The sequence below is a fragment of the Gymnoscopelus braueri genome (genome assembly GCF_963280865.1).
Source record: "Gymnoscopelus braueri genome assembly, chromosome: 14".
Classification (NCBI taxonomy): Eukaryota; Metazoa; Chordata; class Actinopteri; order Myctophiformes; family Myctophidae; genus Gymnoscopelus; species Gymnoscopelus braueri.
In genome coordinates this window covers 9,280,280-9,304,107 of record NC_137619.1, presented here as the reverse complement: position 1 = coordinate 9,304,107, position 23,828 = coordinate 9,280,280, and the positions used below count along the sequence as shown (strand labels likewise).

The following is a 23,828-nucleotide window of genomic DNA, read 5'->3' as shown; positions in this document are numbered from 1 at the left end:
TGTGAAAATGTGTGCAAATCTTTGAAAATACGTTTTTTAAAGCGAACATTTTTAACTTAAGTCTTTGCTTCTGGGGATTCTACAAATGTCTATTACATTTTTTTTTTAAATTATGTTGCTATAATATCAGTGGTTCTTGTCTTTTTTCATGTCAAAGACCCACAAAATGATATGCATTTGTCCACGGACCCCCCATCTAAAAATATTTTGTTCCAGGGACCCCCAGAAGCAAAGATTTGAGTTAAAAATGTGTATATATATATATATATATATATATATATATATATATATATATATATATATATATATATATATATATATATATATATATATATATATATATATATACACATTCATTTTGTGCACACATTTTTACGATTTCTTTTCAAAAATAGCAGATCTACAAGCACATACATGAGCTTGTAGATCTGCTATTTTTGAAAAGCCAAAGAAATCCAAAGTGACACAGATCCCGGTCTTAATGGTTTAACAACAGAGTTGGTCATTTAAATGTGACATTTGGGGACAATCGAAGCAACACTTTCAACAGCCTAATAAAGCCTTTCCGGGATCCCCCCCCCCCCCCCCCCCTTAAATATGTGGTAAAACACATTTTCAAATAGATAGTGGAATTTGAAGTCGAACGTACGTTTCTGAGGTGCGTTTGGTTCGTTCAGTCGTCCTCCAGAGTGACCATGTGACTAATACTTAACGTATATACTGTCGTATGACCAAGTAGAAACACACAAACACACCAATTTCATCGTCGTGTTTGCTGAAGTCATTTAGCTGTCGTATGAGTTGTGTGTGTGTGTGTATGCGAGGATAAGGGTCAAATTGATAAGCGACTTAAGCCCCATCTTATACTTTGCCGTACGGCGAACGGTTGCACAAAAACAGGCAATCTATAAACTCACAAGATGTTGTTCTTTTGTTGTTGGTTTCGATATAAATATATATATTTTGTGGAAAGTTTTGCGAAATGTTCACACATATAATGGCAAGCCCGACACAGGGACAACCAGGTTGAAAATCAAAATAATCTACATATCTCACACGCAATCTTATGACATCACGACGTCGGTTGTGCGTGTCCCAGTCTCTCGCAGGAACGTGTTGTTTTACTGCAGTGGTTCTCAAGGTGGGGTCCTTCAGGGACCCTCAGGGTACCTTGTGGACCCTCGCAGGTCTGTAACTCGCAGGTCTGTAACTCTAAGAGTGTACAAATGGAACCAAATGGACCCGTACGGGTCCATTTGGTTCCATTAGTACGCTCTCAGAGTTACGGGGGTCCATGAAATTGAAGAGTTTTGAGAACCACCGTTTCTACCGGAGAAACCTCAGGGTTTGTACTGTCTGTACTGGGACGGCGCCTGGGACCCCAGGAGGTTGCCGGCGGTCCCGAACCGGAGCGGGGGCGCCGGGGCGGCAGTCCTGTAGGTCTGAGACGACGAGGGCATCGTCATCCCCGCGGGTCCCGGCCTGGCCCCCAGCCCCTGGCTCAGAGCCCCCGCGTAGGGGGAGGCCCCGTAGGCCAGTCCCAGGCCTCCTCCGTAGGGCCTGTGTGGGTGCTGGTGGTGTTGGTGATGCTGGTGGTGTTGGTGGTGCTGGTGGGGGGGGGGAGCGGAGAGGAGCAGAGGCTGAGCGTTCCTCCCGGGGGAGTTGAAGGAGAACTCGGGCGGGGGGCTGGTCTGCTTGAAGGGGGTGGAGGTGAGGGGGTCCGCCACCGCCGACAGGACCGGAGGGAGGACGGCGGAGGAGGAGGAGGAGAAAGAGGAGACGGACCCGGGCGGGTAGGCCCCCTCCGAGAGGGGGGGCGGGACGGCGCCGGCGAGGGGGGGAGGCACGGAGGAGTGCGGGTGGTGATGGGAGGAGGGGGCGTCCTTGAAGACGTGCACCGTCAGGGTGGACACCAGGGACAGCAGGCGGGTGGAGACGTGAGCCAGCACCATCTGGTCGTTGGCGTCGCGGCGGACGCGCACGTGGACCGAGCCACACTGAGAGGACAGGCGGGAGAGAGACAGATAGAGAGACAAAGAGAGAGAAAGAGAGGCGGGAGAGAGATTAAAGTGAATATACATTAATAATGAAATAAAATACAAATAAATCCACTCCTTTCCAATTGGACTGACAGTGGTTTACTGAACTCACTGCAAATATTATTATAATATTATTATTATATGATATTAAATCACTGTCTGTCTGTGTCTCTCTTTAGTTTAACTGAATGTTCTGACTCCACCTAGAGGTGACTAGGGACCATTTCCTAGGACATTGAGAGTTTGTTGTGTGTGTCTCTGGCAGCTAGGTTTGCTGGCTGCGACTACCACCACCCCTTTCCCTACACCCACACACACCACAATGTTCTATAGAGAGATACAGACAGAGAGAGAGAGAGAGATACAGAGATAATTGTGTATGAGTGACTTGTCGTGTCTTTTGGTCTCACTGAACTGATGTTTATGGCTGGCTGACGCTGGTACATTTTTCATGATATAGAAATTAATCACTTTCAAAATAAGATTTCAGTTAGTCTTTAACCCATTCAATTCGGGAACGCATCTGTGTCATTTTAGATTTGTGCTATAACTATTATTTTATACTTATATTATACAAACATTCACGATGCAGATCTACAGATCTATGAGCTTGTATATCTGCTATTTTTGAATAGCCAAAGCAATCTAAAATGACACACAAATGGCAGTAAACGTGAAGGTATTTCTTTCTGTTCATCTGTGGGGTTCACTTCTTACCAGAGAACCGAATCCAACCGTCCAGAAATGTTCGTTCCTGACCTCCAGAACGCCGTCTAGAGTGGAAACCTGATTGGACAGACACAGAGCAATTCACCAAATCGTTGCCGTCGAGACAGAAACCTCTTATCTCCATATTCTTACTTTTTTGTGTTTTTTTCTTAAATTAGCGCCCTTCTTGATCATAGTACAGCGTCAAAAATAGCAGATCTACAAGCTCGAAAGGCGGTAGATCTGCTACTTTTGAATTTGAATCCTGAAAAGTAACAGTTTTTTTGACACATGAGGCTTCCACCCGACAGACAAATCTATCAAAAATTTAAACCAAGATTTACAAACTATAATGTTCGTCCACATGCCTATCAACCAAACCAAGCCCCGCCCCTTACCTCTCTGAGGAGCTTGTCCAATTGGCCGATGACATGAGAGGGAGTGGTCTAAAAAGACAAAAGGACAAAGTCAAATGTATACGTCGTTATACGACGGTATCATACGTCTGAAATAGCCGACCTACAAGCAACTGCAAGGCGTGGGGAGCTTGGAAATCGGCTACTTTTGGCGCGCAACACCGTCGTACTATGGAGAATAAATGTAAGCTTTAGAACGTTGTGGGTATTATCACAGCAGTCTGAATTACCCCTAACTCTGGTTGTAAGACAATAGGCTCTAGTCTATGCACAGCAGCCATATTGGAAGTTGGGCCTCTTCCTTACTTCCTTAGGTGTTACCAATGATACTAATGAAGGCTCTGTTCCGTTCTGGTCAAACAGGGTCAGGGTGCTGATACTATGCATGTTGGCTCACTGAAAACACTACACCAGTGGGTCTCAAAGTGTGGTCCATGGTTCCTTGGGGGGTTCCAAATGGACCCTTACGGATGTGTGTAACTATGAGAGTATACAAATGGAACCAAAAGGGTCCATTTGGTTCCATTTGTACACTCTCATAGTTATGGGGGTCCTTGAAATAAAAAGGTTTGAGAACCACTGTGCTACACTAAATGGAACAGAGCCTTAATTAGTGTCATTGGTAACACCTGTGAAGGAAGTAAGGAAGAGGCCCAATTTCATTCCAATAATATGGCTGCTGGGCATAGAGCCTATTCAACTGCTCAATACAGAATTTCCGATCACGGAGCTTCTACACAGACGACATGTAGTTGTAGAGGCTGTGCCGCTGTGTGTGTGCCCCTTAATTAGTTATGCGACTGACCAGCCGGTCACTCATCATTAGCCGATCAGATCAAAACTGGTTGATACAGATCGGCGGCCGATTGCTCAGTGTGTGTGTTACCTGTAGTAGGACCTTCCCACTGTAGACACTCATTGGATACATGGTTCCGAAGGTCATGAGCGCTATGGCGACCGCCGACGCTGTGTCTACCATAGTGTAGTCACTGGAACACACACACACACACACAGTTACTACACTTGCAATTAGGAAAACATTCAGGTTGGGGTTAGGATCAGGCATTTAGAGGTTAGTTTTAAGGTTAGAGTTCTGCCTGATTTACGCTTGGTTGAGTGCTCACAGGAGAAATGGTTGTTTTATGGTTAATAAAATATTTTTAGAGATACGTTTACGTTAGAAAAAGATTCAGATTAGGATTAGACATTTAGAGGTTAGGTTTAGGTGTTGGGATTAGAGTTAAACACGAGTTGTGTGTCAGTGTCATGCACAGAAAAAATAGCCGATCTACAAGCTGGCAACACGTCGCCGGCGTTGTCAGCTTGTAGATCTGCTATTCTTAGGCTTTTAGGCTCATGGTTAAAAATGCTTCTTAAACCATTAAAACCGGGAAAGCATCAGTGTCATTTTAGATTTTAGCGTCGGCTTTTTAAAAATAGCAGATGTACAAGCTCGCAGCAATTTTTTTACGTCTTTGAAAAATCGTGAAAGTGTTGAAAAATGTTGAATCATTTTTTATCATGAAAACGTTTGAGAACTGCTGGTTTAGAAGGCATTTGTAGAATCGAACTCGGGTCATAATGGGTTAAAATGTTGACATCTTCACAAGTGAAGTAAGTGTAAGTGTGTGTGTGCGCATCATACTTGATCTCTATGAGCATGTAGGTGATGCAGAGGGACAGCGCTCCGGCCACGTTCACCAGGACAAATGGATTCATACGAGGAAGTAACACACTGCTGAGACCTGGAATTATACCACACACACTGCACACGTCATGCACACACACACACACACACACACACACACGATTAATAAGTAGCTCAACAAGCCTTTTTGCAGTATTACATGGTAATTCCAATCACATTAATCTTCATATTTTATTAACATAATTGTTTCATGATGATGCTTGATGACATATTACATTTTCCTGGATGATAGGACTGAACCATAAACCAAGCACGGACAGAATAACTATATTGTTTATTTTAACTTATTGTACATGCCAACAAAGCTCACAGAATTCTAATTGAATTCCGTAAAAGTTTTGACTAAAATGAGTGAAATTGAGAGTGTAGGAAAGCCAGTCTACACTGTCTTCCTCTCAGCTTTCATACTGTCTCTTTCAGCTTTCCGGTCTGTCTGTCTGTCTGTCTGTCTGTCCTACACTGTCTCTCTCAGCTTTCCGTTCGGTCCTTACTACACTGTCTCTCTCTCAGGTCTCCTAACGTTGGTCCTTCCTAAACTGTCTCTCACAGCATTCCCTGTTGTACGTCTCACCTACGCTCTCTCACTCAGCTTTCCTACTGTCTGTGTCTCCTACACGGTCTCCCTCTCAGCCTTCCTACTGTCTGTGTCTTCTACACCGTCTCCCTCTCAGCCTTCCTACTGTCTGTGTCTCCTACACGGTCTCCCTCTCAGCCTTCCTACTGTCTGTGTCTCCTACACGGTCTCCCTCTCAGCTTTCCCACTGACTGTCTCTCCTACACCGTCTCCCTCTCAGCTTTCCTACCAGTGTTGCCAGATTCTGTGAGCGAAACAAGAAACCAGGTCTAGGAAAACAGCCCAAAATAATAATAATAATAATAATGAATTGCATTTATATGGCACTTTTCTAAGTACTCAAACTTACTCAAAGCGCTTTACAATGGTTCATTCATTCATACAGGGGGGGGCATCGGGAGGTGGAGCGGCGAACAGTCGACGCCAGCGTCCCCACTTTTCCCACATTCACACACCAATGGTGGCAAGCTAGCGCCGACCGAATCATTGGAGGCAATGTAGGGTTCAGTGTCTTGCCCAAGGACACTTCGACATGTGGACAGGAGGAGTTGGGATTCGAACCGCCGACCCACGGATCAATGGACGACCTGCTCTACCTCCTGAGCCACAGCCGCCCAAAAGCAGCGACTATGGGCCACATGAGCACTTTAACATATACATCAGCTATTTGAAAATAGCAGATCTACAAGCTCACAACGCGTCGCAACGCATTGTGAGCTTGTAGATCGGCTAATTTCAAATAAAATCTTGCGGGGAAATTATAATAAGCAGATCTGGCAACCCTGTTTCCTACTGTCTGTCTCTCCTACACTGTCTCTCTCAGCTTTCCTACCGTCTCTCTCTCAGCCTTCCTACTGTCCACATATACATGGCACAGACAATATGAGTTTGTCCCCGTTCGACCCTGCAGGAAAGATAAACCCGTGGCTACAATAAACTATCGATATAATCCTTGAGTTTTTTTTTTGGCGTCCATCTGTGCCACAGACAACATGAGAAGTGTTTGGCCCAGTTTATCCTGGTTGTATGAGAGGCAGTGCAGGCAGTCTGAGAGGCCAGCTGTTAGCGTCCGGGGGGCAGCTGGCTGGGAGCGCCAGCCCACCAAAACACTGCTGACCCCACATGAACTCCATGTTACCCAACCAGTGGTTTTCAACCCTTTTGACATTAACACATTGACTGCCAATCACGTAGATCTACGCGAACCGCTTTAAAGCCGCCACGTGCCAATTATTATTTTTATTTTTTAATGTTTTTTTTCCAATTTCACCCAAAGACCAAGGAGATATGATTAGTTGAAGATCTAGACTCCTATCCACTTCCTTGTTAACTTAAAACTTAAAAATGCTGTATTTCGGCTCCTGAGTACTTTTTTTTTCCCAATGAAAAACTCTGGCACTGGCTAAAAAAATATGAAAATAATTCTGGCAGTTAATGTGTTAAGTAATGCAGATGTTTAGCAATTTAACTCTTGAGGGTGTAAAATTAAACCAAATGGACCGTAAGGGTCCATTTGGTTTATAGGGACCCGTAAGGTGCTACTTCCTGCTACTGAATGCTGTAGAGTCTGGAACTAAACCTCCCGAAAGCAGAGAGAGGAAGCTGTCATCTCTTTGTCATTTCCGTTCACGGAAAATTTATTTTAAAATAGTTTTAAAACATATTTCTGAATTCTCATTTAGGATAAGCAGCAAGCTACATATGCTTTGTCTGATTTCATTTACAGTATGACAAATTTTACACAACTGCAAGAGACGAAAAGGAAGCGAGGGGGAGGCGGGACAACCACTTTACTCTCGGGTCATTTTCGGCACTTCCTTTGCACAGACTGTGTGACAGACTGACAGAATAAAAAAACAGTAAGGACTGATGTTTAGTCTATGAATTGTATTATCTATACATCATGTGACCCAGAGTCATGGCCACTACATTTATTTGAGTACTGTACTGAAGTACATTTAATATCTGTACTTTACTTGAAGGGAAACGTAAGAGACACTGGAGGAGAGGAGACTGGATTGACAATCCTATAATCCTGCTGGCGCATTGATATCACTTAACCTGCTAATACTATTCCCCTGATGATTCCTGTGTGTGTGTGTGTGTGTGTGTGTGTGTGTGTGTGTGTGTGTGTGTGTGTGTGTGTGTGTGTGTGTGTGTGTGTGTGTGTCTCTGTCTGTTTGTGTGCAGGCGTGTTTTGTGTATGTCTCTATTCCCTGTTCCCGGGTGGGGTGGGGGGGGGGGGGGGGGTGTGTGTGTATGTTTGAGTGTGTTAATCCCGGAGCGTTGTAGACAGAGTGTGTCGGATTAAAGGGAGACAAACAAACTCGTCTGTCTGTTGGCCCACAAGAGAGAGACACACACTTCATATTTGTGCTCTCCCCCTGTGTGTTGTACTCCCCCCTCTCCACTTACACACAGTGTGTGTGTGTGTGTGTGTGTGTGTGTGTGTGTGTGTGTGTGTGTGTGTGTGTGTGTGTGTGTGTGTGCGCGCATGTGTGCACACTCTTGTTCCAACCAATCTGTGTGGGCCAACAGAGCGGCAGGCTTATATAACCCAGTTAGCCTCTAGACCCTGTTGGGGCAACATGAGGACACACACACACACACACACACACACAGTGAAAACTAGGCTGTGATGTCCTGTTCACTACTACCCTTTGAGCCAACCAGAGCTCAGTTCAGTTACACGGCTCTGGGGTCAGCGCTCCAGGTACCCTGCTCACTGTGTTTGTGTGCATGTGCAGATTAATCATGACTTCATTTCCTGCAGCTGTGTGTCTGTACAGCTCCAACACACACATCTACACACAACACACACTTTATTCCTAATCCCTGTGTGTTATTACCAGTGTTTCCAGATTTTGCGAGAGAAATATGCAACCAGGTCCTGTGTTTCCCCTAGGATGAAGTTGTAACCGTGGCACCGGGAACACCCCCCGCGCACGCATTTTTATATACATTTAAAAAATATGTTTTTAATTATCTTATTAATATTTAATTTAAATTATTGAAGTCTGTGTCATGTGTCATTTAAGGTTTTTTTCTGTAGCTCAAGAACTTTAAATCATCTTGAAAACGCTAAAACAAAACAAAACACATTCCAGCGAGCTTATGGCGGCCTACGTTACTGAAACTTTTGTGACCCAATGAAAGCTGTTACCCTAGGGGGAGCCGTTTCACAGGAGACCCATAGACCCAGGAGAACACGAGAACACGGGTGGCCCAATTCATACTTACAAGCTCACAATATAAAGAATATATACAATTTTCATAAAAATCAAGCTGTGGCGCCACTGTTAAATGCATATGGGGAAACACACTGAGGTCTATGAAAACAAGTCCAAAAGAAGCAACCAATAGGCCACATGAGCACTTCAAACCTATAGACGTCGGCTATTTGAAAAAAAAAAAAAAACGATCTACAAGCTCACAACCCGGCGCGGGTTGTGAACACAAATCTGGTACGGGGGTCCCTGGCACAAATTATCAGATGGGGGGATCTGTGGACAAATACACATTAATTTGGGGGTCCTTGACATGGTTTGAACCTGGTTTAAACAATAATAAAAAAAATTGGAAGCAAGCCAAATAAGCAACTACACTTTAGAAAAAAAAGAAAAGAAAAAAAAACTTGCAACCCGCAAACTACTAATACAAGCTACTTTAAAGAAAAACAAGCCCAAGTCGCTTATAATAAGCAGACCTGGCAACACTGGTTATTACCAGTTTACTCTTTTTAAATTATTAGTATTGTCACTCCATCTCTCATTCTGAATCGGTCCTGTGTTTCACAACTGCTGGAACTGAATTTCCCCCACAGGATTAATAAATCTAGGCCTGTCTGTCCATCCATCCATCCAATCATTCGTCCATTCCCCCAAAATAGCGCAGCAAGATTTTCAAACGAAAGCTTTTTGTTGTGTCTACTCGGAGACTGGGCTGTTCGTAGCTACAGTCAGTGTAGTCCGTGTTGCTGTAGTCCTATTTTATATCTAGGGTATTTGAAAATAGCCGATCTACAAGCTCACAACGCGTCGCATCGCGATGCGTTGTGAGCTTTTAGATCTGCTATTTTTAAAAACGTTAGTAATTTAACTTTTGTTCTTTTAAGTACCTTGTGATACCAATATTTTTTTACTTTTACTCAAGAAAATGTGTGGGGAAACCCTCACGTTAATGTGAGGTGTGGGTGAAACCACGTGAACGGTGTGGCAAACGTTACTCCAGCATTACTTTGTGTTTTTTTTTGTTTAGTTTTTCTTCTAGCCTCGTGTAGCCAGAGAGTTCCGCCTACCGATACGTTAGGCGACTTCTTAACACATTGAGTGCCAGAAGTTTTTTAAAACAGGGTACAGCCAGTGCCAGCGTTTTTTTACCGTTTATTGGCGATCTTTTTAGAGCTGCAGAAGCCACGACGAGGACCCGGATGTAAACAAACGGTGTCTGGGCGATGGCCAAGGGTCCCGTCTAACGACTGTATCAATAACATTCCTACCGCGATCCGCCATTGCAGAGTGATCGTCTGTCGAAAATGGCTCGTTTTGACCACACAAAAAAAAGATATGGAGATATGGACCTTTTTCTCAAGATCCCATCATTGGTAAGGATGCGCGTCCGTTTTTTGGGGATGACGTCACATCCATCCATTCCCTTTTAAAGGGGCCTAGGATCATTCCTAAGTTGCGTTAGAGCGCCCTCTTGTGGGAAAAAAATAACACCCAGTGTGAAGTGGGCGGTGTGGTCACAGTGGTCATCACAGTGATGGAAGTTCACTTAAAGAAAAGTAATATTGTGGACCAACCATTGTACACCCCTAACTTAAAAACTTTAAGTGCATAGTCCTATTTTTAGGGCTATGCACATGTGTCATGTGTTCACTAGCCAATCACAGTCCTGAATAGTCCTGAATTGGCCACCATAGTGTACAATGGTGGCCAATCACGGTGCAGGGTTAGGGGGGTACAATGGTGGCCAATCACAGCGCAGGGTTGGGGGGGTACAATAGGTGGGGGGGTACAATGGTGGCCAATCACAGTGCAGCGAATGTCGATTCGAGTCCAAACCTCACATATAGGGGCGGTTTCACCGCCCAAAAACAAAGTGGGGGCTAAATGGAAAGGAAAGGAGAGGTTTAACGACTTTCAACAGAACAAAAAAAATCAACTGGTATATATTCATGTCGATTTATTGATACATAAGAGATTATTCTATCAATGATGTTTTTATTTTTTATTTCTATATATTTAATTAAATAATGGATTTTTGCAGCCCTACTATATCCAGTATGTTGTTTTTCTGTAAGATCATGAATACTTACTGGAACTCCTTTCACTAGCAGGAAAACAATGACGCTAGTGATTTAGCAGCTAACGCTGTGAGCTGCAGAATATCAAACTACACACACACATACACACAATGACAAGCTCACGACTCAGCGCTCTCTCTCTGTGTGTGTGTGTGTGTGTCAGCAGAGACAGAGTAAGGTGGAAGGTGATCCTAACACTTAAAAGCGAAACTCAAGCTCAAGCCCACATCTATTATTCACACTAACAAGTTACACAGCATTCATCATCCTGCAAGGAGTGGATACAGTGTGTGTGTGTGTGTGGGGGGGTGCGTGCGTGCGCCCACAGTGAGGTCCTGATGGCATCTTGTGCATCTCACACACACACACACACACACAGTGTGGAGGTAGTATCTTATTAACAGGTGTTGAGGGCATCAGAGCTTGATGTTCTGCTAAGTGTGACCTTTGACCCCTCAATGCACCTCCCAGCTCTGTCCGAGGAAAGTGAGCGTGTGTGTGTGTGTGTGTGTGTGTGTGTGTGTGTGTGTGTGTGTGTGTGTGTGTGTGTGTGTGTGTGTGTGTGTGTCTGTTGCGACATTGTGGTGTGTATAACTTGTCAACTGTGGTGGTTTCACATCAGAATGTACAATGTAGAAAACGGTGTGTGCTTTGTTGACTGGCACACACACACACACGCACAGAAACCTGTGACCTGTCATTTCCACTCACGGGAATATAGCTAAGCAGCAAGTTACATCGGCTTCAACTAATGTGGTTTCCAGTAAGACTTCCATATGTGACTGCATAGGCAAAATGGAAGTGTGTGTGTGTGTTTGGGGGGGGGGGGGGGGTGTCTAGAGAAACTACACACAGAGAGATAACGATTCTTCAAACAACAATATGGCTTTGAATGAAACTTTGAGAAGTCTGTGTGTGTGTTCGTGTGCGTATGTGTGTGTGTGTTTGTATGTGTGTGTGTTCGTATGTGTGTGTGTGTGTTTGTGTGTGTGTGTGTGTGTGTGTGTGTGTGCGTGCATGTGTGCGTGTATGGGTGTGTGCGTGTGTGGGAAAGAGAAAGTTGATCTGATTGTGGTTCTGAAAAGCCTAATCAATGAACCAATCAGATTTCCCCACCCAGCATTGTAACCCCATGACCTCTGACTTGTCTGACCGGGCAAGATGGCCGATGTTGACCTCTTGACCTCAGAGGAACTGATATGGGTGGAAACACAAATGGTTCCCAAACACATGCAACTGTGCACGCAGACACACAAAAATACAACACCCATAAAACAAACACACAGATAAAGTACAGTGACACAGTGCATGTCTCTACAGTAAGGGTGTGTGCGTGTGTGTAAATGGAGCATGGTGAGTCAGTGTAACTCAATATTTTCCTTGCCTTATCTTAAAATCTGCTGAGAGAGAGAGAGAAAAAGAGAAAGAGAGGGAGAGGGAAAGGGAGAGAGTGAGAGGAGAGGGAGAGATGGATAGATGAAGGGAGAAAAAGAGGCAGAGGCAGCGAGGAAAAGAGACAGAAATGGACATATGAAGACAGAGTTGAGGGATGAGATGTGGGAGCTAGAGATGTGGGACGGAAAGTTAGGAACAGAAATACAGCGATGAGTGTTTATTTCATTTTCATCCACCCGCCTTACCTTCGACTGATGTCTGCAACATGCTCCTGAAGCCAACTGCTACTGGCAGCTATGGAGAGAGAGAGAGACAGACAGAAGTTCTTAGCTATGCAGAAATGAAGATTTTATTTGGTCGCCGTTTGCAGTCAACCCAGCATCAGATGTTTCAGGACAAAAAAAAAAAAAAAAAAAAAACAGAATCTTAAAAGATTTTATGTAATGAAGTAAATCAAATAGTCTGATTAACCATGTACTTAAACCATGCGCCTTTATACTTCAAATCCAAACCGCGCTCGCAGCTGACACAGCTACATCTAAATCAGGGGTCCCCAAAGTTGAGCCCAAGGACCCCCTCCACAATTTTCTATACTTTCAGACCTCTGACCAGGTCTTTAGCATATTGATATTGCCATGTGTATGGAATGCATTTAATTCTTTATTGCTGAACATCCCAAAACAAAGGAGTAGTAGCACCTTTCAGGTGAATGAAGAAAGTGTATCTGGTAATTGGTCATTGTAGCCTACCTTTCATCATATTTAAATTGTAAGAGCAATCTGCACTGCAGTGCACCTCTTTACATGTTGTTGCAACTTGCGTTAGCTCGTGCTCTCTCTCTCTCTCTCTAACCATTCACTTCATGTGGGACAAACAACGCTGCGGTTTCCTCCGAAACGCCTAATGAAAGGTGGTAGTATGTATGTTACAGCGAAATTCCATACCAAGTTTGTGTGTTAATGCCATTGATTGAGCACAGCTGGTGAGGCAGACTGGGGCGGGGGGGTCTTGTTAAGAGTAACTTGACGATCGTAGATCGTAGTTGATATTGAATAGAAGGAGTGAACGACTTTAGTACGCCATTGTTAACACATTCACTGCCAGGAGCTTTCTAATGCTGGCAGGTAGCTACTGCCAGCATTTTTAAGCATTCTGACTCATTTTTCAAGAATCACAGAATATCTATCTCCAGTATGATCGATCCCCTGATGGTTGCTAATCACGGAGGAAATCACTGTGCTTCCGTGAAAATAATAAATAAAAATGTGGCTTCTACATTGGGCATAATAGCATCATTTTACAAATACGTCGCTTGGGTAAAGTCTACATAGGTTTGTTACGACATTATAGTTGATAATAAAATTCTCTAAGCAGAAAATAAATGTCTACTTTCGCCACATTGTTATTATAAAGTTGTATTATAGTTTTATTGTCTCCACCGGAGGCGGAGAGTATGTTTTCGCTTCGTCCCGCTGTGTGTTCACCTCCCTCCTAGCCAAGCTAACATTGGTCAAGCTCCACGTGACACGTGTCAATATGTTGACACCAATGCCTTTGATTGGCTAGAGGGACGCATGACGAAATACAATCCTATAAATAGGTGTGTCACTTCAAAAAGCCATTTATGTTCTTTGAAGTGAGGTAAGACAGGATCAATCAGTCTTGATTGGAACAGTACCTTCCAGTACAAATCACCCGTCCGTGCGTGTGTGTGTCCCTCTGAGAACACCTAACATTGGTCAAGCAAAGGCGCAGAAGGCCAAAGCTAAGAAAGCATACTCATCTACAACAGTAACACAGAAGAGGACTATAGAGTTGAATTGATCCCACAACAAGGCCGAAGTCTTAATACTGTAACAATTGGCCACCTTGATCAAATACATTATGCATTATGTAGCACTAGAGAAAACTGACATAGATCAAACACACCAATCAACTGCTGAAACTGTTCAAGACAATGAAGATGAAGAAGACAGACAAGCATTTGAACAAACCAGTCAATTACGAGGACTTTAGATGCAGACACTACATATTCAGTCGCCCCTGCAGAACACCAAAAACCACCAAGACGACCCGTTCTACCAAGACGACCGTGCTATTAAAATAGCACGGGTCTGCTGGCGGAGACCTGTGCTCCGAGGAGCACATTTTCTAGTTATAAATGTTATCACTTCAATAAAAACACAAAATTCGCTCACAAGGCATCACAGATAGACTGTCCTATTATACCTCTGTCCGTCATTCTGTCAGTCAGTCAGTCTCTCTGTTCTGCATGGTTCTCCTCAGTGGTTTGAGCAATCGATCTCAACTTGCACACAGGCATTGACCATTAGCATAATATTATGCAGACAGTGAGGAAGCCCGATTTTCACTTTCCCAAAAAGTAAGCTGTTTATTAGCGTTTTCTTGTAATCACTGGAGATTCTGAGTTTGGAAGTCATGAAGTGAGTGAAACCCCGTAGTAGTTATAGCAGAGAGGCACATGAGAGCAGAGGATGAAAAAAAAAAAGAACGCAGTGTAAGCTGTGGACACACACACACACACACGCGCGCGCGCGCATGCGCCAGCGGCGTGCACAACAACGCATCCGGCCCGCATGAAGCCACATTTTGCCCGATCCGACCCGTGACCTAAAATGAGTTGGACACCCCTGGAGTACAGCAATATATTAGAGCAGTATTTTAGGAGACATTATAAAAACATAACCTCATGCTCAGCTGCTCCCAGCCACAGTTCATCAACCACACACACACACAGACACGTACGTACGTGCTTGGGTGTGTGTGTGTGTGAGACCAGGTCAGAGGGGGTTATGTTTGTTTGTCTAGGGGGGGTGATTCAATAAAAACAAACATTTTAATGGACTAACTTATTTATGGTGTGTGTGAATGTGTGTGTGTATATGTGTGTGTGCGCGTGTCTGTCTCTCTAGCCCTGAGGCACACTGCATTACCGCTGTCTGGAACATGGTTGCATAATGCACTTTCTTCTCCTTCTGTGTGTGTGTGTGTGTGTGTGTGTGTGTGTGTGTGTGTGTGTGTGTGTGTGTGTGTGTGCGTCCATGCGTGCGTGAGCATGCGCACAAATGAGTGAGATTATGCGTTCACGTGAATAAAATAAACTGTGTGTGAGAGCAAGAGTGTATTTGCGTACATGGGGTGTGTGTGTGTGTGTGTGTGTGTGTGTGTGTGTGTGTGTGTGTGTGTGTGTGTGTGTGTGTGTGTGTGTGTGTGTGTGTGTGTGTGTGTGTGTGTGTGTGTGAGAGAGAGAGAGAGACACCCCTCCTCCAAATGTCAGTTGTTAAGTGATGTTGAGATTGGCTGAAACAAGTATGCACACACACTCTTGTGATGACCTGGTTTGGGGACAGACAGTGTACCAAGAGTGAGTCAGAGAGAGAGAGGGTAGAGAGAGGGAGAGAGAGAGAGAGAGATAGAGAGAAGGGGGAGGGGAGAGAGAGAGAGAGAGAGAGAGAGAGAAGGGGGGAGGAGAGAGAGCGAGCGAGAGAACTCCCATATCTGCTGGGTGAAGTTAAGTACAGCAATGTGCAAACATAGCAGCCAGACTGGTGAGCTGTTGTGACAGGAGAAGGATGTCCATTGAAATACAACCACCCTAAGGTCTACTAATCAGATGTGCACTCTTGCCCTCTCTGCACTGAGATGATCTGGGAACAGAGAACCACTGTGTACATACAGTACAAACAAACAGAGCAACTACCTTTAAATACATAATGAAACAACTCCTTCTACCTCTGTACTATCGTAAATGGCAGTGCGCATACCGAAAAAACAGATCCACCGATACGCTATTGCCATGGCTCTCCACACCGTCCTCTCGCATCTGGACAACAAGCTGCTAAAGGACAAATATGTACGTATGCTGTTCCTGGACTACAGCTCAGCATTCAACACCATTGTCCCAGCAAAAATTGACACAAAGCTCTGAGACCTGGGGCTACACCCAAGCATGTGCGACTGGATACAAGACGCGACCAGCGATTTCCCACCCGATCTCAGTAACCTCTGTTACGCCCCCTTCTGTGACGCAAGCGGAATTGCTTCGCCCCTCGTCATGCTACACATTCCAGGAGGACAGCACCCTTGGTGGAAAACAGTGCTCGGCGCTGGCATTGCCTGGGCGCGGGGGGGGGGGGGGGGAGGGGGGGAGGGGGCATAACTCCAACGGCTCCGAGTCGGTTCTGGCGGACTTCACAACGTTCGGCACGGTGACTTGCTCGCCGGTGCCTCTCGTTGCTCAAGTCTGCCAGAAACGGCGCGCCACTGACGTTGTAACAGTTTCTGTATGTGGTTTCTGTACGTAGATAGTTATTGGCTTAACTATCTACGTAATGACGACGAGATCAAAGAAGCCTTCCTACTAGACTCTGGATGCAGTCCAGACACACTAATATAATATATATATATATATATAATATAACACTCCACACCATGAGGACAACGATTCTGATGTCTACAATTGGTGTGTGTGTGTGAGCACACGCGCACACACACACTCGTGGTGTAGTCTAGTCTCATTAGCACTAGACTGAGTCTCAGTGTGGTTAATATGTCCTGGAGCCTGCACTGACCCAGCATGCCCTCTGTGAGTGTGTGTGTGTGTGCGCCCGATGTTTGATTGATTGATTGATTGATTGATTGATTGATTGATTGATTGAAATTTTTATTAGGCAAAAGAATGTAAAACAACACAGTTACATTTATAATGCTTTTGTCTAAAAGGTCCGGCCAAAAAAGTCCTTGCGGACTTGTTTCCGTTGGGGTCCTTGAGTTAATTTCATAGACATATATAGTAGCAACCAAACAGTTCAAAAATCAACATGAAAATACAGATAATACAGAAAAAGTACCACTATGTACAAAAAAAGCATTTAAAAATATATGTACAAAAAGAAAGGGGGGGGGGAAGCATGGAAAAATAAAAAATTATATACAAAAAAAGCATGAGGAAATACAAAATATGTACAAAAAGAGGAGGGGGGGGGGGGTCGTCTGTCTACAGGGAAACTGGTACTAGCTCCTCTTTCGGCCTCCAGAAAGATGGGTTTTTAGGGCTGTTTTGAATGAGCCCAGCGAACTGCATTTTTTGAGGGATGGGGTTAGACTATTCCATTCCTTGGTGGCTGTGCTATAGAAGGAGAATTTGCCCATGTTTTATGGGTGGGTGGTACCAGATTGTTGTTTACGCTCCCTCTAGTTTCGTGGCTGTGGGTGTCACTAACTTTTTCGAGGTATTTATACAGATATGCGGGTATAGGGGGCATATCGGGCAAATCTGCATTTACAATTTTGAAGACCAGACCCATTTTTAGTTGTTTAACCCTGATGGTTGTGTTTCGTGTGTCATGCATAAAGCAGCTGATAACACGTGATGTCGTTCAAAAGTGTCATTATTTCCAACACAACAGCTGGAACAATGAAATACTTAAATGGCAGCTGAGTAAGCATTGTAAGCATAACATTTTACTTTTTCTCCCCAATTTTAATCGCCAATTACTTCCTCCCCACACACATTCTGTGTTGTCACTGCTGTTGTATCCTACCGACTCACCTGTCAGTGAGGAGCCCCCACCGGGAGGACGTAGAGCCTTCGTCCTACTCCTCCCGCCCAACATTCCGTGCTGACAGGTGCCGCCCCCAGCCCATAGGAGTAAGTGCAGTGACAAATATCACCCTCCCCCGCCCGGCTCCCCTTCCCCCGAACAACGGACCAATTGTGTTCATGTAGAACGCTCGACAAAGCTGGATGCACCACGGTGGATTCGAACCCACAACCTCCGCGGAGGTGGGCAGGCACTTTAACACTGCGCCCTTAACCCATTAAGACCTGGAACTGTGTCATTTTTTGATTTGAGCTAAAAAGCATTATTTTACACTTTGGGCTATTCAAAAATAGCAGATCTACAAGCTCATAGCGCGGCACCGAGTGCCGCGCTATGAGCTTGTAGATCTGCTATTTTTGAAAAATTGTGAAAATGTGTGCAAATCTTTGAATATATATATTTTTAAAGCGAACATTTTTAACTCAAATCTTTGCTTCTGGGGGTCCCTGGAACAAAATATTTTGATGGGGGTCCGCGGCCAAATACATATCATTTTGGGGGTCCTTGACATGAAAAAGATTGAGCACCACTGATATAGAAACATACATTTTTCAGAATACTGTTGAGATTTAGGAGACATGTAGAATCGGCTTCAGGTCTCAATGGGTTAACACTGCGCCCTTAAGCGCAACATTTTTGTGCTAGTTTTATGTTTTTCTTTGCGATAGTGCTGTCAGTCGACGAGTGTGTGTCACAGGAGACCAAAGGGGTGTTCTTGTGAAGGCAGTAAAGGCTGCATAAACAACAATTTCATTTTGGTATTTGTGTTATTGTGACAATAACATTTTTATTGATGTGATTGGCTGTTTGTCTCCCGCAATGGGATTGGCAATTTAGGCATTTAGCAGACGCTATTTATCCAGAGCGTCTTACAGTAAGCAAGGTAAACACCTACCGTATTTTCCGCACTATAAGGCGCACCGTCAGTGTGCCTTATAGTGCGGATGCGCCTTATAATCCGATGCGCCTTATATATGTATCAATATTGGTTCCCTTGGTTTCCGCACTATAAGCCGCACCGTCAGTGCGCCTTATAGTGCGGATGCGCCTTATAATGCGGTGCACCCTATATATGAAAATAATACATTTATTGAAGGTGCGCCTTATACTCAGATGCGCCTTATAGTGCGGAAAATACGGTACATCAAATGCAGAGACAGTGTAGCGCCTCAGTATTCTCAGAACCTAGCATCGCTTGTGTCCCGTAATGTGATTGGCTATGTGTGTGTCCTGTAATGTGATTGGCTGTGTGGATGCGTTACCTTCAGATACGTAGGTGAAGGGCTTGTTCCTAACGGAGAGCTGAGTCAACAGGTTGAAGAACAGAGCCACAAACGTCCCCACTAACAGACGACCTCTGGATGGACGGAGACACACACACACACACACACACACACACACACACACGTGAAATACATCCTTTGTCATAGTTTTTACCAAATAACTACTTGAACCCTAGTATCCCTATTCTAGGGTGAACGTTCGGCTAAAATAGCAGAGCTTGGAGATCTTTACAGATGCTATTTTCGGTGAAGAGACTCGGTGATAGAGCCCTGGGGGACTCCAGTCAACTAAGTGTATAGGGATTTAAATACTCTCGTAATTTTGGAAGTAAATATAATGTAAATGTGGTTCCACTTTCAACCATCATCCATCTTTTGTAAAGTACTACAGCCAAGTACAGTACTACATGTGTGACTAAAGCTTGCCAAAACTGTCCGAAACAGTTTTATCTTCGATGTGACTCCACTTTGAGTGTTGATGTTTGACCTTAGAAGATCTACAAGCTCACAAGCATGCTCTATTTTAGCCAAAATGTTTGCACCAGAATAGGGATGCTAAGGTTCAAGTGGTTAATTCACAGAAGAGTCTGTTGCCATGCATCCGATGGCCTCATTTAGGTTGAATATTAGTGACAATAATAAACAAGGACAATATGGAGTCATATTCATGTCTCCATATTCTACCAATGTCCGTTTACTATGCATTTAATTACTGCAATGAGCCTTGAGAATATCACAGATTGAACTAAACACTGTTGAAATATGTTATGACACACTGCACACTCAGGATTATACAGCACACCTGTGCATTAACTGACATACAACCCCTTTGAGAGGACTGAAGTATTTACAGAAAATCACAGCTGAGGTCATGGTGTGTGTGTGTGTGTGTGTGTGTGTGTGTGTGTGTGTGTGTGTGTGTGTGTTTTGATACTTACGTGTGTATCTCAGGTTGCTCCATGAGGCGTTCCACACTACAACAAAACAACACATAGTCAATACACACACATGACTGTGTATATGTATGTATGCGTGTGTGTGCGTGTGCGTGTGCGTGTGTGCACACGTGTGCATCATACCTCTCTTTCAGTATAAATAAGGCTCCCAGTTGAATCAGAACCGTGGAGGCAAAAACAGCCAGTACCTCCAGCCTCTCAAACCTACAAACACACACATGTACGGTGTAGTGAAATACACTGTAGATTTGAATAGTAATGCAGTGGTTTCCAAACTGGGGGTCCCCAAATTATTGTGGGGGGTCCCCAGATGATTAACCTAATGTGCAACATTGCTTTCTCACTCAACAGTAAACAAACCAACATAAAGTATAAGTGTATAAAGGCTATCTGAACATTTCTAAAGTTACAATTTAATGACTTTTAAGACCTTTTTAATACAACATTGGCCAAAAGAAAGAGGGAAACATTGATAAAATAGCCGATCTACAAGCTCACAACACCTCGCAGTGTGAGGCGTTGTGAGCTTGTAGTTTGGTTATTTTCACAATATTTATCTGTGGAACCGAGTCACACTAAATGTGATGCCTAGAATTCCAAGTGCTTGTCAGGGTTGGGGGTCCCCAGTGCAAATATGTTACTTTGGGGGGTCGCGACCTGAAAGGTTTGGGAACCCTTGTAGTAATGCTTAGTCATGTGTAGTACAGTTTTTTTTTACAGTTATTTATAATGATCAAATTCCCGGTGAAGTTCAGTATTTCAGTGCAATGAAAAGTTTTTGTACATGAAAATATTTTCTCCACATTTAGTTGTGGCAATTCTTTGTCACTGCTGAAGACTACTTCAGCACTGGTGGGTGTAAAACAGTGATTCTCAATAGTGATTCCCGTTTTAAAACCACTAATTTGATATGCATTGTTGGAGCCAGGGGGCAAGCATATACGTTTTTTTAAATTAAGCCGATAAGGAAGAGCCGAATTCCCTGCAGTTCTCATTTATGGCCTAGCAGGTGTCGCCGTTTCCTTCCCTGCTGGCTGAAGAACAATTACCATTTTGGTCCCAAAAATCCAGTATTGGTCTGGCTTTGAATGGATAGTCCTACTATACTTTTTTATTTGTGTTTAATGTATTGATAATGCAGTGGCTTGGTTTCATAGTAGACGATAAAGTGTAGTAGTTAAGCAGTTCAGCGTGATTAATCACTCACCCGAACGAGTAAATCTGACTGGCTTTCTTCATGGAGACCCAGGAGCTTATCAGACATGTTATGAGACTGGATAGAGAGAGAGAGACGAAGACCGAGAGAGACAGAGAGAGAGAACGAGAGAGATAGACCGAGAGAGCGAGTCCGGGGAGGGGGAGACAGAAACAGAGAGAGATAGCGAGAGGGAAATGAAAAAGGGGGGGGGGGGGGATTGGTGAGGAGATGAAAAAGGAACAGTTAGCAATCCTTGCAGAAGGACAGAGTAGAGAGGTCATCTGGAGTTCATGTTGTGTTTTAATCATTATTTATTTATTTCCTCTCAATGAATATTTCATGTCTGGAAACGTTGTCTGTCCAAACACGATTCAAGCCCATTTCATTTTGAAACGGCCTGTCTAAACACAATTCATGCCTGTTTCATTCTGAAACGGCCTGTCTAAACACAATTCATACCCGTTTCATTCTGAAACGGCCTGTCTAAACACAATTCATACCCGTTTCATTCTAAAACGGCCTGTCTAAACACAATTCAAGACCGTTTCATTCTAAAACGGCCTGTCTAAATACAATTCATGTTTCATTCTGAAATGGCCTGTCTAAACACAATTCATGCCCGTTTCATTCTGAAACGGCCTGTCTAAACACAATTCATGTTTCATTCTGAAACGGCCTGTCAAAACACAATTCATTCCTGTTTCATTCTAAAACGGCCTGTCTAAACACAATTCATGTTTCATTCTGAAACGGCCTGTCTAAACACAATTCATGCCCGTTTCATTCTAAACGGCCTGTCTAAACACAATTCATGTTTCATTCTAAACGGCCTGTCTAAACACAATTCATGCCCGTTTCATTCTGAAACGGTGTAAAAACAAATCATGGTTATATATTGTAAAGTTCTCTTCCAGCAGACAATACAAAATCAATCAATCAAAAATAAAAAATATTTTTACACATTCTTGATTAAGTAAATTACTTCGATCAATTGTTGCATCCCTATTACAATCAACCAATGGTAAGGAGTATAAGGATCAGATCCTAAATCAGTGACATTACAGTCAACCAATAGTAAGGAGAGCAAGGATCAGAGACACCGGGGACTCACCTGAACAGGTCGAAGATGGTGAGGTATGTATAGGCAGTTAAAGCTGAAAAACAGAGAGACAAACATGATGATTATGTTGATCACACTGAGGAGAAATGAGAGGTCATACATCTTATAACATGTTGAACAACCTGACTCACACAGTTTGTTTATTTAACCCATTCAATCCGGGAACACATCTGTGCCATTTTAGATTTCTTAGCAGGGAACAAGCTCATAGCGGGGCACCGAGTGCTATGAGCTTGCAGATCTGCTATTTTTGATATATTTTCATATATAATTTTTTTCGAGCGAACATATAACAGTTATTAAAAAAAAAACGTATGTTGCTTTATCAGTGGTGCTCAAACTAACATTTTCATGTCAAGGACCCCCAAAATTATATGTTTTTGGCCGCCGATCCCATCAAAATATGTTGTTCCAGGGACCCCCCAGAAAGATTTGAGTTAAAAATGTTGTTGCACAAATGTTCAAGATTTTTCAAAAATACCAAATCTACAAGCTCGTACAAGAGCGGCAACCCAGTGCCGTGCTATGAGCTTGTAGATCAGCTATTTTTGAATAGCCAAAGTATAAAATAATGGTGAGACAGGAACAGAGAGACAAATGGCCAGAGAGAGAGAACAAGGTTGGACAGTCGGCCAACAGACAGACACAATGGAGTGTCAGACAGATAGAAAACCTGACAGAGGGGCGCCAATGGCCTAGTGGCATACCACATATATAGGCTCTAATGCAGCCCGACAGTGAGTTGCAGGTTCGATTCCCGAGCCTGGCAGCCATTGCTGCGTGTCACTCCGCGTCTCTCACTCCCGGTTTCCTGTCACTCTTCACTGTACTATCCAAATAAAAAGGCAGCAAAGCCCACAAATTTCTTTAAAAGAAAATAAAGAAAACCAGACAAAGCAGAGCAGGTAGACCTGGCTGCAAGTAGACAGAGTGACAGAAAGACAGACAGGCAGTGCGTCTCAGAGTGAGAGACGAAACAAAACATATATACATGTATACAAGTAAGACGCGCGAACGCGGGAAGCGAACGCAAAAAAAGTTAAATAAATATGAAAAAAAAACAAAAAAAAAAAGTAACCAATAATAAAATACAAAAAAATATCATAAAAATCTGCGTTAAATGGAGCATCTTAGAAAAATACAAATTGACCAAAAAAAAACTTTGAATGTTTTTGAACAATTCAACAAAGTGTTTGAAGTGCCTGTTTCACCCACTTCCGGGGGGCGGAGCCAAAATCCGAGCCCGAAGTATTTGTTCGTAGACCCCCACTTAGGGGGGGTAGAAAAGGTTTCGGAGCGATTCGGGCACTTTTCATTTAACATGGGGTTTCAATAGACCATATTCACACGGCGGCCATATTGGAATTTAACATTGAAAGTGCCGCCACCCGGGGTGGCTACTTTCATTGACTTCATAGAAACATGGCCGCCGTGTGAATATGGTCTATGGGGAGTTTTTAGGAGCCTTCTCCGGGGCGTGGCTTCCGGGGGAAGGGGCG

General features: G+C 43.7%; 1 protein-coding gene across 1 annotated transcript in view; it reads right to left on the bottom strand.

Annotated features, from left to right (window-relative positions):
- Window positions 1–595: 595 nt before the first annotated feature.
- slc30a6 (solute carrier family 30 member 6) overlaps window positions 596–23,828 on the bottom strand; it is a 61,792-nt gene continuing 38,559 nt past the window's right edge. Inside the window, exons 5-15 of the mRNA XM_080449911.1 lie at window positions 22,321–22,363; window positions 21,219–21,284; window positions 20,135–20,215; window positions 19,994–20,029; window positions 19,035–19,129; window positions 12,394–12,442; window positions 4,809–4,928; window positions 4,050–4,152; window positions 3,146–3,193; window positions 2,757–2,825; window positions 596–1,997 (exon numbers count right to left, since the gene is read on the bottom strand). Coding sequence (XP_080306037.1) covers window positions 1,341–1,997; window positions 2,757–2,825; window positions 3,146–3,193; window positions 4,050–4,152; window positions 4,809–4,928; window positions 12,394–12,442; window positions 19,035–19,129; window positions 19,994–20,029; window positions 20,135–20,215; window positions 21,219–21,284; window positions 22,321–22,363 — 1,367 coding nt within the window. The 3' untranslated portion in view covers window positions 596–1,340. The remainder of the gene's footprint in view (window positions 1,998–2,756; window positions 2,826–3,145; window positions 3,194–4,049; window positions 4,153–4,808; window positions 4,929–12,393; window positions 12,443–19,034; window positions 19,130–19,993; window positions 20,030–20,134; window positions 20,216–21,218; window positions 21,285–22,320; window positions 22,364–23,828) is intronic.